General features: G+C 46.3%; 1 protein-coding gene across 8 annotated transcripts in view; it reads right to left on the minus strand.

The window, feature by feature from the left end:
• STAT3 (signal transducer and activator of transcription 3) overlaps window positions 1-9,170 on the minus strand; it is a 75,042-nt gene extending 65,872 nt beyond the window's left edge. For 2 of the 8 annotated variants that reach the window (XM_054546200.2, XM_054546201.2), the window contains exon 1: window positions 8,830-9,170. In XM_054546200.2, the coding sequence (XP_054402175.2) occupies window positions 8,830-9,110 (281 nt within the window). In that variant the 5' untranslated portion in view covers window positions 9,111-9,170. 8 annotated transcript variants of the gene reach the window in all.
• Between the last annotated feature and the right edge of the window lie 6,054 nt (window positions 9,171-15,224).

Genomic DNA, 15,224 nt, shown 5'->3' on the forward strand with positions numbered 1-15,224 from the left:
CACACACACAGATGTGAGGGCACATTTAATTCAGCTGAGTAATGTGCAGCAATCAGCTCCCAGCTTCATACCTGGCCACTGGGATGCCTCCTCACTCCCACCTCCTTTACCTGACTCAAAATAAGGTTCCTCCTGTTGGCTTCTTCCTGAGACACAACCAACTCTAATCATTCCTCTTCTCCTCAAACCTTCAACACTACCTGCACTTTCTGGGTCGGGAGCAATTCCTTGGGTGGTAATCCATTTTTAATGTGTTAAATATTACTTAAAATAAGTGAGAGGTAATCATGGACTGTGGGCAATGCAGAGATTTATCAGAAGGGCATTTGTGTAAACAGGAATTTACAGTTTGCCTTACCTATTCCTTTTATATGACAGCTTCAATTTCCTCTAACAGAATGTAAATCCCCCATCCCTATTCATTTAGTTTTTTTCCCATTAGGTTAGAATCTGCTAATTATTCTTTCTCTGCTTTGGGTCATTAGTGGCTGCCATGAATCATAATTTGCCTGACTTTGTAATATCTAACAGATATTACCATTTTAGTTTAGTTTTTGATATGACAGTTTTTTGCTTTTTTTGTTTTTGAGACGGAGTCTTGCTCTGTCTCCCAGGCTGGAGTACAGTGGCGCGATCTCAGCTTACTGCAACCCCCACCTCCTGGGTTCAAAAGCGATTCTCCTGCCCCAGCCTCCGGGGTAGCTGGGACTACAGGCACCCGCCACCACAACAGGCTAAATTTTATATTTTTAGTAGAGACGGGGTCTCACTACGTTGGACAGGCTGGTCTTGAACTCCTGGCCCGCCCTGGCCTCCCAAAGTGCTGGAATTACAGACGTGAGCCACTGTGCCCGACCTCCTAATTATGTTTTATTCCACCTGCCCCTACGTATAAGCGTTACCACCCTAATTATGCTTTTTGTTTTTCGTTTTTTTTGAGATAGAGTCTTACTCTGTCACCCAGGCTGGAGTGCAGTGGGCACGATCTCGGTTCACTGCAACCTCTGCCTCCTGGGTTCAAGCGATTATCCTGCCTCAGCCTCCTGAGTAGCTGGGACTACAGGTGCCCACCACCACAACTGGCTAATTTTTATATTTTTAGTAGAGACGGGGGTCTCACTCTGTTGGGCAGGCTGGTCTTGAACTCCTGACCTCAGGTGATCCACCCACCTCGGCCTCCCAAAGTGCTGGGATTACAGGCATGAGCCACCGCACCCGGCCTGATATTATAGTTTTTAATAAAAGTAATTCAGCCTAGGCAACATGACCAGATCCTGACTCAAAAAAATTAAAAAATTAGCTGAGGGTGGTAGCACACACCTGTAGCCCCAGCTACCCCGAAGGCTGAGACAGGAGGATCACTTGAGCCTGGGAGGTCAAGGCTGTCATGAGCTGTGATCTCACCGCTGCACTCCAGCCTAGGTGACAGAGTGAGAATCTGTTTCAAAAAATAAATAGTAATAATAGTAATTATTAGCACTTGAATGTTACCTGTCTGCCCGGCACTATGCAAAGTACTTGATATGCATCATCTTGCTTCATCTTCTCAACTACTCTACAAGTGGACCTCGTTTCCACAATTGTGGACAGAGAAACTGAAACCCAGAGAAGTGAAAGCAGCAGGCCCAAGGTCTAAGAGAAGACAGAACTGGGATTAAAGCCCAAGAGGTCTGACCTGATAGTCCACTTTTTTAACTGCTATAGTAACTCTGGACCATGAAACCCTCAAACATACCAACCAAGTGTTTCAAAACTACAATAGCAATCACCTTAGGATACTCAAAATATAAGTTCTTTGGCTGACGCAGTTAAAAATTCAAAGGTCAGGTAAAATTTCAGCGATAAGCAAGGTCATATATTCTTATGGCTGGGGGTAGCAGGAAGGAACGCCAGATCGTCCAAGCATTATTTTCTTGTAGGGGCAGATTTACCTTCCTTATTATTCTTTTGCTAGGCTGTTAAAAGGAATTTGGAAGGCTGGGCGCGGTGGCTCACGCCTGTAATCCCAGCACTTTGGGAGGCCGAGGCAGGCGGATCACAAGGTCAGGAGATTGAGACCATCCTGGCTAACACGGTGAAACCCTGCCTCTACTAAAAATATAAAAAAAAAATTAGCCGGGCGTGATGGCAGGTGCCTGTAGTCCCAGCTACTTCAGAAGCTGAGGCAGGAGAATGGCGTGAACCCGGGAGGCGGAGCTTGCAATGAGGCGAGATCACGCCACTGCACTCCAGCATGGGCGACAGAGCGAGACTCCGTCTCAAAAAAAAAAAAGGAATTTGGAATAAATATGTCCAAGATAACCTGGTAAACAGAAAGGGCTGCAAAAAATCTGGAGAATAAAACCAAGTCAATTAACAGGATACATGTAAAACACACATTTTATATTCCTACAAGTCTTTATTTTTTTATAATAGCATGTTATTACTTTTCTAAAAAGGACAAAATAACTTATTTTAATGACATTTAAACCCAATTATTAACAGAAAAGGGATAAGAACTGTGGTTCCTTAGCCTCCTTTCCCCTTGGTTTAGTTCTCCTAAATTAAGAACTTCTACTTATAGCTCCCTGAATACACAAGGCTGTTTTAAGCCTCTGCACACTCATGTTCCTTCAGCCTTGAATGCAACTGTTTATAACGCAACTTCCTGGAAAGAATTCCTATTCATCCTACAAAACCCTATTCAGGTGTTCCCATCTGATAAAGCCCCTCAATAATGATGACTTTCTCTCACTCCTGAAGAGAATTAATCTCTTTTCTTGGATATTTAGTAAGAACTTAGATTTACAGAGCTCTTACTATGGGCCAGGCACTATGCTAAGCATTTTATCCACATTATCTTATTGAATCATCAACGGTACCTACAAGATAAGTACTGTTATCATCTTCTTTTACAGATAAGAAAACAGAGGCTCAGATTCTGACTAGGAAGTGGCAGATCCAGGATTCAGTCCCAGATCTGTTTGACTTCAGAGCCTGAGTCTTGAACCACTCACTGCCCTGTCATCTCCCCTGTCCTATTTCCATACTGGCACAGCACACACCTTGGTCTCTACAATATCTCCAGTTCCATGAAAACGGACAATATTTCATTATCCTTGGATCCTGCCTGACGCAATACCTGGTTCTCAATATGTTTGCTGATCTGAATTAAAGAGTTGCGGTAATCCTTTTTTTTTTTTCTTTTTTTTTTTGAGATGGAGTCTCACTCTGTTGCCCAGGCTGGAGTGCAATGGCACGATCTCGGCTCACTGCAAGCTCCGCCTCCTGGATTCATGCCATTCTCCTGCCTGAGCCTCCTGAGTAGCTGGGACTACAGGCGTCTGCCACCACGCCCAGCTAATTTTTTGTATTTTTAGTAGAGGCAGGGTTTCACCGTGTTAGCCAGGATGGTCTCGATCTCCTGACCTCGTGATCCGCCCACAGCCTCCCAAAGTGCTGGAATTACAGGCATGAGCCACCGCACCCGGCCGGGTAAGAGTTGCAGTAATCCTAACATGACAAATGAGAACTGACCATAACAGAAATTCATTCTTCCATATGTTATTCCCAGGCATCATAACCTCTCCTTCCTCTGAAGACATGTAGCATTCAGTGTAGCACTGTTAGAATGTCTCACTCTGTCCCCCAGTCTAGAGTGCAGTGGCAGGATCTTGGCTCACTGCAGCCTCCACCACCCGGGTTCAAGCACTTCTCCTGGCTCAGCCTCCAGAGTAGCTAGAACTACAGGCGTGTGCCACCACACCTGGCTAATTTTTGTATTTTTAGTAGAGACGGGGTTTCACCATGTTGGCCAGGCTGGTCTCAAACTCCTGACCTCAAGTGATCCGCTCACCTCTGCCTCACAAAGCGCTGGGATTACAGGCATCAGCCACCATGCCCAGCCTGTTTTTGCCTTTTTTTTTTTTTTTTAAAGAAACGAAGTGGTCTCACTATGTTGCCCAGGCTGGTCTCGAACTCCTGGACTCAATCCTCTTGCCTCGGCCTTCCAAAGTGCTGGGATTATAGGCATGAGCCACTGCTCCTGGCCCGATATGCCACTCCTTTTAAAAACTGGAGGCATCTCAAACAGTTTACCACCAAAGGACCATGTGGCCATACTGACTAAAGTGCACTACACTTTACGCTTACATCTTGTAAGCCAAGATGCCTAACAAAGAGTATATAACCACCATATTAATTCTTTACACCATAATCAATAAGGACTGGGCCAGCCCAGCAATGTCATCCTCCTGGATCTCACTGAGGCTGCTCCAGAACACCAGAAGTTCCTCAGGATCCGGGGATGTCCCTCAAGTACTCTTTCAGTGATTTTTATAAATGACTCAAAAGTTATGGTGAAATTTTTAAGTGCAAAAGACATAAAATATGAGTGATGGTTTGTATCCAATCAAAAATCCTCAAAAAACACTTCTGCACTTAAGCACACTATGCTTTTTTCACCCAAAGTACCAAATCAAATTAGTCAGGATACCTACCTTTGTACAATGTCAGACTCCAGTTAATAACTCCCCCAGGGCAGAGGGCATATGCACTGATTTACATTGTACAAATTAACCAGCATCAGGCAATCAGGCCTGTGCCTAACACATAGTAAGAACTCTATGATTAAACATCAGTGCTTCGCCTCCAAAGTTTTATTTATTTATTTATTTATTTATTTATTTATTTATTTTTGAGACAGAGTCTCGCTCTGTCACCCAGGCTGGAGTGTAGTGGTGCGATCTCGGCTCACTGCAAGCTCCGCCTCCCGGGTTCACGCTATTCTCCTGCCTCAGCCTCCCAAGTAGCTGGGACTACAGGCTCCCGCCACCACGCCTGGCTAATTTTTTTGTATTTTTAGTAGAGACGGGGTTTCACCGTGTTAGCCAGGATGGTCTCAATATCCTGGCCTCGTGATCCGCGAGCCTGGGCCTCCCAAAGTGCTGGGATTACAGGAGTGAGCCACCGCGCCCAGCCACCCCCAAAGTTTTAAAAGCTTCCCCTACAAAAGAACAGAACTGAAATTCCTTGGTCTTGTATTCAATGTCTTTTATAAGTAATCACTTCTCCCCTACTTACCCTCCTAGTCTACTGGGCTACCAGGAATTTTTTTTTTTTGGAGATAGGGTCTCACTCTGTCACCTAGGCTGGAGTGCGATGGCGGGATCATGGCTCACTGCAGCCTCACACCCCGGGGCTTTGGTGATCCTCCCACCTTAGTCTCACCAGTAGCTGGGACTACAGGCCCACGCCACCAGGCCTGGCTAATTTTTTTTATTTTTAGGGGAGAGGGAGTTTCACCATGTTGCCCAAGCTGGTCTCAAACTCCTGGGCTCAAGCAATCCTCCTGTCTCAGCCTCCCAAAGTGCTGGGATTACAGGCATAAGCCACCACAAATTCTTTACAGCTATCAAATTCCACCCATTATTTGGGACCCAGTTGAAATCCCTCTTTGGCAAAAAGACTTTCTAGACAACTCCAGGCCTCATAACCTCTCCTTTCTCTGAAGATCTGTAGCATTCAGCGTAGCACTGTCCAATAGAACATTCTATGATAACAGAAATGTTCTACATCTGTACTGTATGTTCTTTTATGTAGAACAGCTACCTTGTTAGCACAAGTGTAAAGTCTCACCATCTCTTTGATGACAACATGTTACACCAGATGGTTAAAACATTTATCAGCTCCCCCAGTAGACTGCAATTTCTGTGAACAAGATACAACTTATTCTTCACAGCAACTCTGACAAAGTTGCAAAAGGTATATATTTGTTGGCCAGGCAAGGTGGCTCACACCTGTAATCCCAGCACTTTGGGAGGCTGAGGTGGGCAGATCTCTTGAGGTCAGGAGTTTGAGACCAGCCTGGTCAACATAGTGAAACCCCATCTCTACTAAAAATACAAAAATTAGCCGGGCATAGTGGTGGGCACCTGTAATCCCAGGTACTCAGGAGGCTGAGGTGCAAGAATCACTTGAACCTGGGAGGAGGAGGTTGCGGTGAGCCAAGATCGTGCCACTGCACTCCAGCCTGGGTGACAGAGTGCAACTCCAACTCAAAAAAAAAAAAAAAAAAAAAAAAAAAAGTATATATTTGTTGATTTGCACATCACCTAAGAAAACCGTAAGCTAAAAAGGTGTGGACTCAGGTGTCTGGAAAGTTGGTCACCACCTCTACCCCATCTCACATCTGAATGTCAAGAGACACGTAGAGGCAGGGAAGTTAAAGCAACTTTCTAGAGACAGAAATGACCACTGATCAAGCCACAATGCACTCTGGTTTAAATGACATTTAGGTCATGACTGTCCTTAATCTAAAACAAACCTAGATTAGTATTTCTTTTCATTAGTAAATAGCTAAATTCTGATGGTAAATTATGCTGACCAAAAACAGTTCTTCACTTCCCGAGTTAGACATAGCAATTAGATAGAAAAATAATCTAAGCAAGCTCCATTTGTATTTCTTTTTTCACCTGTTTATTGAATATTTACCTCCCATGAAGTCTTTCAGCCTATTGTTGGTATTTTACTGTTCAGATATATGTTAGAATTTCACTGATACTTACTGGGCGCGGTGGCTCACACCTGTAATCCCAGCACTTTGGGAGATAGAGGTGGGCAGATCACAAGGTCAGGAGTTCAAGACCAGCCTGGCCAATATGGTAAAACCCTGGTCTCTACTAAAAATAGAAAAATTAGCCGGGCGTGGTGGCGCGTGCCTGTAGTCCCAGCTACTTGGGAGGCTGAGGCAGGAGAATCGCTTGAACCCAGGAGGCAGAGGTTGCAGTGAGACAAGATTGCGCCACTGCACTCTAGCCTGGGCAACAGAGCAAGACTCCGACTCAAAAAAAAAAAAAAAGAATTTCACTGATACTTTTCACAAAATATACAGAAGGAGGCACAAATTCCACCACTATGGCACTCTGCTGCCTTGGCCAAGTGCCTTGATCCTTTGGCCTCAATTTTCTTATCTACGATATTAGGGTAATTGTTATGTGAACTACCCACCTCACAAGTCCTTTGTGGGTTAATTCATAACTGTGCCGTGGGTATTTCTTTTTCTTTCCTTTCTTCCTCCTTTCCTTTCTTTCTTTCTTAAAGATGGGTTCTCATTATGGTGCTTAGACTAGACTCTAGACCCAATTGCTGGCCTCTCACCACGTTGCCCAGACCAGACTCAACCCCTGGACTCAAGGAATCCTCCCGCCTCAGCCTTCAATTAGCTGGGATCAGAGGTGTGCACCACCATGCCTGGCACTGTGGATATTTCTAAGTGATTATTCTTCCCAAATGAACTACATAAAAAACAAAAGATTCATGAATTTACTAATGGTTCTTTGTGATGGATGTGCTAATATAGAGACTAAAATCAAGGCTCCAACCTCTAAAACATTTTTTTTTAAATTCCAGACTTGTTTCCCCATCCCACTATGCAAACTGAACAAAAACTGGGCTAGCACTCCTGTCTGGAACATGTAATAAGGAAATAAATGTGCTGACTCAGAGAACACAGACATATTTAATATAAAATAAAATAGAAAACTGGCTGAACCAAGTCATAACACAGTCTAAATCCACATATAAAAGACTGAGATGATTTTCTGCTTTGCTTTATTCAAGCCCAATGCTTTATCAGCACAGCCAGCCAAAAATTTACAACCCATACACAGACTATGTAAACCTTTAGTTGCACATACAGTAAGAGCAGCAGGTACACACTATACACATTTTTAATAAAAAAAAAATGACTAACTACTGATTTTGTCACCACACTTAACAACAACCTGATATGGCACAGAGTGATGTGTACCAAACATGGAAATACCAACTTGGGCGACAGTTTGAATCTTGTTAACTTCAGTGCAACCACACCCCCCAAATGCAGGTAAAGTTTGCACACATGGTTTTTTCAAGGCCAGCCTGTCTTTGTTTCCTTCTCCTCTGCATTTACCCAAGATCTTGGCTCTGAGACAGAAAACTCCCCCTCTCGATTGGTTCATTCTGTCCTATGCAATTAAGCAACACCACAATCCAGTAAATGCAATGGCTCAATTATTTATCTTCTGGCCGACTTTACCAGGTATTTGGAAAAGGACAATGTCAAGAGGTTTATTTCTCTCTCTAGAGCTGGCTTGACGGGTTGATGGGGATTTTATTTTGTCTTTTTTTCTCTCTCTTTTTTACAAGGCGGGGACCTGGGGGGAGCATAGTTTAACCTAGAAAAAGATGGGAGGGAATTTAGAAAGAGTACCGGTCTGTCAATTTCCCTACAGGAAACTTGATTCTTATGCAATAAAGCCTACCCACGACCAGCCAGCCCGTAAGGCTGCAGGGGACAGACACACCTATTCCTGCCTCCAGAAGGGCACAGCTGGCTCCTGAAGGAGCGGGAACAGGGCAAGCGGAGGAAGTGGCTCAGCGGGAGCCGCCGGCCAGGCGGGGAGGAGGCGCTTTCCGACCCCCCACTCGCGCCGGTGATCCCCGTCGGCGTGACAGTCGCTCCGGTGGCCGGAACGTCCCCAGGGCCCCAGGGAGCAGGAAATCGGGGGACTGTCCCTCACTCCTGCCGCCGCAACCGAGTGCGCCCTCGCCCCACGGTGCCCCCTCGAGCGCGTTCTCACTGTTTCTCCGAAGAACGAAACTTCCCTCCAGCGCCCCGAGTCCCTTCCGAGGCCCGCTCCTGTCATCCCGAAGAGTCTTCCCTCAGGGCGACTCTCCGCGTCTCTTCATCTCTCCCCGCCCCACTGCAGCGTCCATCACAACATCCCCAAGGTCCCAGAGGCCCCCTGCCGCTGCGGAGCCCCCGGGTCCCCAGGCCTCCCCGACGGCCCCACCCTGCACCCCCTTCACCTGTTTCTCCGGCAGAGGCCGAGAGGCCGGGGCTGCGCGTGCGCCGGGGACGGGCGGCGGGGCTCCCTCAGGCCGAAGGGCCTCTCCGAGCCAAGGGGGAGAGACAGCGCCGAGCCGGGGTGCCTGTCCAGGATCCGGTTGGGGCTTCTTCCCTCGGCTGCGACGTCGGAACCCCCGGCTCCCCCTCCCAGTCTACGCCGCCGCAGCTCCGGAAACCGCTGAATTACAGCCCCTTCAGCCAATCCTCGCCCAGCCCCAGCCTGGCCGAGGCACGCCGTCATGCATAATTCATGAAAGACCAGCTCGCTCGGCCATCCAGAGGTCCCAGTGCGTGTGCGGTGCAGCCTAAGCCCCGCCCACTGACCAATGAGGAGAGCAGCTAGGAGAAAGGGCGGAGCTAAGAGGAGACTGATACGCCCCTGTGCTGGCTGTTCCGACAGTTCGGTGCTCCTCCCTCCGCCTCAGCGAGGGAAGAGCCGAGGACTTGGGCACAGAAGCCCGGGGGGAGGGAGGGAAGATGACCGGAATGTCCTGCTGAAAACTCAGCTGAGTTCCTGGCAGTGCGTGACGTCAAGGCACTTTAAATGCCCCTGATACAGCTCCCTCCTGCCCGCTCTCCCTTTTCCCGGCCCTTGGCACCACGTGGTGGCAAGGTTGAGAGCCTCTTACCACGTGGGAATCAGCTAGTTAGACAGTCCCCAGGTATCTCCAGATCCTCTGGGGACCCAACTCCTGAATTGGGTTCTGGGGACAACAAAAAGAACATGGGTGACTCCGCCTGCTTTGAACTTCAGTTTCTGCGTGAGCAGGGACACACACACCCGGAAACATGACGTGGAAATAGAGTAATTACTAGAGTGCGTGGGGAGCGGGTAGTGGATTTAACCCCGTACTCCGTTCCATCACTTCAAGCATCAAACGCCGACCAGCTAGCCCATTGGCCGGTACAGGCGAATGCAGAAGACGGTGTATACGAAAGCTGATACGTGTAGGGCTTGACATTTTTATGCGTCTGAATTGAAATACATGAAATGTTCTGCCTTTTTCTTTTCCACCTTGCCTACTTGGTATGCAAGTTTTACTGAATTTAAGCCAGTGGTTCATAGGAAATGCAGACATTTTGCCTTTCATAATAGAGGATGAACTTTGCATAATGGAGTGATTTCTGTGTATGTGCTGATACTATCAGGGTTTTTAATTTTTATTTTTTTGGGTCTTTAAAAATATGTTGTTAATATTTGTGTTTGTTTAATACGAACCGGTATAAAGACAAAAATCTAAAAAGGACCCATTATCTCACTGCTCAGATAACCCCTGACATATTTTTTTCAATGAAACTAATACATGTTCCTGTTTGGAAAATGCAGACCCTTCAGAAAGGTCAAAAATATTAAATGAAAATCTTTCGCTACCCCCATCATTCCTTCTCCTCAAGGATAGCTGTTCTTATTAATTTCTAGTGAGAAAAATCAATGACTTTTTTTTTTTTTTTTGAGACGGAGTCTCGCTGTCGCCCAGGCTGGAGTGCAGTGGCGCGATTTCAGCTCACTGCACGCTCCGTCCCACGGGGTTCACGCCATTCTCCTGCCTCAGCCTCCGGAGTAGCTGGGACTACAGGCTCCCGCCACCTCGCCCGGCTAATTTTTTGTATTTTTAGTAGAGACGGGGTTTCACCGTGTTAGCCAGGATGGTCTCAATCTCCTGACCTCGTGATCTGCCCGCCTCGGCCTCCCAAAGTGCTGGGATTACAGGCGTGAGCCACCGCGCCCGGCCAATGACTCTTAACCTTTGAAGGGAGTCACAGATCCTTCTGAGTGTTTGAAGGAGACTAGATTCTAGCCCCAGAAACAATACAAGCTTTTACTCACATGGTTCCCCAGATACATGAAGCCTGTCTAACGTCTACAGATTCAGACCACTCGTACCACCTCATATCCAATGAGGGTCAGAGGCATCTACAGGGCAATTCATAGGGTCACTGGTGGTGGGAAATTGAGAACCTCCTATTGCCCTCTGGTAGACACAGCTCAGTGTGGAAATTGTTTTATTTACCTGTAGAGTGTGTGTGTATTGATTAGACTGTTTATCTACACTGAAGGACAGATATCCCCCATCTCCGCCTATATTCTCTTGTAACTGCACTATCCCATGCAGCTAACTGCCTCCCTGATAACATAGGGTCTAGGATTTGTTTAGTGATTTACTGCTTACAAAGCACTTACACACCTTATACACTCCCTGCCTCGTTTCTTTCTCACAATCATGAGTAGCAGATAGGAGAGGCCATATTATCCGCTGATAGAAAACTAAAGACAACATAATATGACATTTTCAAGATCACAGAGATACTCAGAAATATATCAGGTTCAGAGTCAGGTTTTGGGCCTTTACATCCCATAGCTTTGTTCCATTCATTCAAACTCTGCCCTGCTTCTGACTTCTCAAGAGCTGGCCTCTGTTTCCCTCATTGGCCTCCCCACCAGTAACACATAAAATCTACCTCTGAGACTATTGGTTTGACCTGCAAAAATTCTCTTCAGCCCAGACGCTGGCCTTTCTCCATGTCCCCGCCAAATTCCTCTTGGCTAAATGCTGCAATTTCTGTCCCTTGGGCCACTGCCTTAACCACCTGATTATTCTCTCCTTACTCTATCCTATTCTTCCACTGGCTGCCAGGGACATCATCCTAAAAATTAAATAAATAAACATTCAGGCCAAGGCGGGTGGATCACAAGGTCAGGAGTTCAAAACCAGCCTGGCCAACACAGTGAAACCCCGTCTCTACTAAAAATACAAAAATTAGGCTGGGCACTGTGGCTCACGCCTGTAATCCCAGCACTTTAGGAGGCTGAGGCGGGCAGATCACCTGAGGTCAGGAGTTCGAGACGAGTCTGACCAATATGATGAAACCCTGTCTCTACTAAAAATACAAAAATCAGCCAGTCATGGTGGCTTGCACCTGTAATCCCTGCTACTCGGGAGGCTGAGGCAAGAGAATCGCTTGAACCCGGGAGGTGAAGGTTACAGTGAGCCGAGATCGTGCCATTGCATTCTAGCCTGGACAACAAGAGCGAAACTCCATCTCAAAACAAAAGTAAAAATTAGCCAGCCATGGTGGCACATGCCTGTAGTCCCAGCTACTCAGGAGGCTAAGGCAGGAGAATTGCTTGAACCCAGGAGGTGGAAGTTGCAGTGAGCCCAGATCCCTCCACTGCACTCCAGACTAGGCGATAGAGCAAGACTCTGGCTCAAAAAAAAAAAAAAAAAAAAAAAATCAATCATGTCACAGTCAGCTTAAAAATCTCTATGGTTCCCTATTGCTGGCAAGATAAACTCCAAGTTAATTTTTTTTTTTTTTTTTTTTGAGACAGAGTTTCCTCTTGTCGCCTAGGCTGGAATGCAATGGTATGATCTCGGGTCACTGCAACCTCCGCCTCCCAGGTTCAAGCAATTCTCCTGCCTCAGCTTCCCAAGTAGCTGGGACTGCAAGTGCCCACCACCATGCCCAGCTAATTTTTGCATTTTTAGTAGAGACGGGGTTTTACTATGTTGGCCAGGCTGGTCTTGAACTCCTGACCTCAAGTGATCCGCCCACCTCAGCCTCCCAAAGTGCTGGGAGCCACTGTGTCCGGCCAATCCAAGTTAAATTTAAAAAATGCTGGCCAGGCATAGTGGCTCATGCCTGTAATCCTAAAGCTTTGGGAGACCAAGGCAGAAGGATCATTTGAGGCCAGGAGTTCAAGATCAGCCTGGGCAACATGGCAAAACACCAACTTTACAAAAAATTAGCCGGGCGTGGTGGTGGCATGCCTATAGTCCCAGCTATTCTGGAGGCTGAGGCAAGAGGATCACTTGAACTTAGAAAGAAGTTCGAAGTTACAGTGAGCTATGATTGTTCTACTGTACTCTAGTCTGAGCAACAGAACAAGACCAACCGTGTCTCAAAAACAAACAATAAAAAAAAAGCTGACCATTTAATTCAGTGCCATGGCTGGGCGCGGTGGCTCATGCCTTTAATCCCAGCACTTTGGGAGGCTGAGGCGGGCGAATCCTGAGGTCAGGAGATCGAGACCAGCCTGGCCAACATGATGAAACCCCGTCTCTACTAAAAATACAAAAAAATTAGCTGGGCATAGTGGCAGGTGCCTGTAATCCCAGCTACTTGGGAGGCTGAGACAGGAGAATCGTTTGAACCCGGGAGGCAGAGGTTGCAGTGAGCCGAGATCACACCACTGCACTCCAGCCCAGGCAACAAAGTGAGACTCTGTCTCAAAAAAAAAAAAAAAAAGAAAAAACACCATAATTCAGTGCCATGCATATGGTAGGAGCTCAATTGATGTTCCTTCTTTTTCCCTCTTGATTTGAATCATAAAATCCTACAGGCCCGGCACAGTGGCTCATGCCTGTAATCTCAGCACTTTGAGAGGCAGAAGCGGGTGGATCACCTGAGGTCAGGAGTTCAAGACCAGCCTGACCAACATGGTGAAAGTTTGTCTCTACTAAAAATACAAAAATTAGCTGAGCGTGGTGGTGGGCACCTGTAATCCCAGGTACTCAGGAGGCTGAGGCAGAAGAATCGCTTGAACTCAGGAGACAGAGGTTACAGTGAGCTAAGATTGTGCCATTGCAATCCAGCCTGGGTAATACAGTGAGACTCCGTCTCAAAAAAAAATAAATTCCACAAAGGCTGACCTGAATCCCTCCTTTTCTAGCCTAGTCCCACAAACCCTACTAAATGTGTTACCTTCCTCCAAACATATCTACACCTTCTGCAACTTCATGCCTCTGTGGATAGTCTTCCTTCTACCTGGAATCTCTTCCCTTTCCACAGTCCCTACCTGAGAACTCTTACTCATTCTTCAAAGCCCTGTTGCAACATTACCTCCTCTAGGCTTCCTTCTATGCTTACTGGCAAAGTTAATCTCCTACCAGACTCCTTTGGCAGGTTGTTTCCCCATCTAGAATACATTCTCTACCTTGAACTCTAATAAATCCACGTATTGGCCTACTTCCTGAAAAAAAACAATAATTAACATTGATTAAGTAAGTACTACTATGTTCCAGGAACTGTGCTAAGCATTTTACATAGATTATCTCATTTGATCCTCACCAGAACCCAGTGAGGTGGGTAATATTATAATTCTTATTTTACAACTGAGGAAACGAAGACTGAGAAAGTGAAAGACTGGCTCAAGACTGGTCTCACAGCTAGAAACTAGGCGGAAACTCAGAATGAAAATCAGGTCTGGCTGACTCTCTGGCCACGTGCTAACAAACATCTTCCCCTAAACTGTGGGTTCCTGGAAACTTGAACCCCTTAAGGCCTGTCTTCATAATCTCAGCATCTATCATCTAGCCTGGAGCTCACCTAAGACTGAATTAATTAAATATTAATAAATAAGTCTTGAGGCCCGACGTGGTGGCTCATCCTGTAATCCTAGCACTTTGGGAGGCTGAGGCAGGCAGATCACTTGAGGTCAGGAGTTTGAAACCAGCCTGGCCAACATGGTGAAACCTTGTCTCTACTAAAAATACAAAAATTAGCTGGGCATGGTGGCGGGCGCCTGTAATCCCAGCTACTTGGGAGTCTGAGGCAGGAGAATCGCTTGAACCTGGGAGGTGGAGGTTGCAGTGAGCAGAGGTCACACCACTGCACTCCAGCCTGGGCAACAGAGCGAGACTCTGTCTCCAAAAAAAGTCTTGAATAATGACATCAGCATTAACAAACACAGAGTGTTGACTATGTATTAGCCACTGTTCTAAGCATGTAATTCATGTAACACATCTGTGAACTCATTTAATCCTTACAATAACCCCATGAGGCAAACAAATACTGTGACTTCACAGATGCAGAAAATGAGACTTACCCAAGGCTAAGTCACTTCCCCAAGAACATACAGCTGGTAAATGGCAGAGCCAGGATTCAGATTCAAGCACAGTTTGTCTAATTTGAGAGCTTGAATATCTGTTTTTCCTTAATTATAACTATATTTGTGTCCAAAATTATCGTTAATCCTGTGAGAACTGCTTCACCTCTTCCCCGAAGGAATTAGCAGTAAAACCCAAAGTCAAGAGGAAAGCATAGCAAGAAAGAGAACCTTGGAGATGGTAAGTGGGTGGCAAGTCACTGCAGTGACCAAAGGGAGCAAGGGGCAACTTGTGAGGGTTGCTGAACTCATGGGGTTCAACAACAGAAAGGCTCACCCAGGGCTGCCCAAAACCCCCTCACTAATATCACAGTGAAGAGCAGGTCTGCGCAACACAAACTCCTTGGGCCTTCTCTCTGCCGAAACACCTCAGACATTGTTATGCAGGTGTGTCTCTTTCCTTCAGTCTGAACAGTCCTCCCCACTCAATATTTTCTTTTTTTTTTCTTTTTTGTTTTTGGTTTGTTT

Source organism: Pongo abelii, chromosome 19 (genome assembly GCF_028885655.2).
Source record: "Pongo abelii isolate AG06213 chromosome 19, NHGRI_mPonAbe1-v2.0_pri, whole genome shotgun sequence".
In the NCBI taxonomy this organism is placed as follows: domain Eukaryota; kingdom Metazoa; phylum Chordata; class Mammalia; order Primates; family Hominidae; genus Pongo; species Pongo abelii.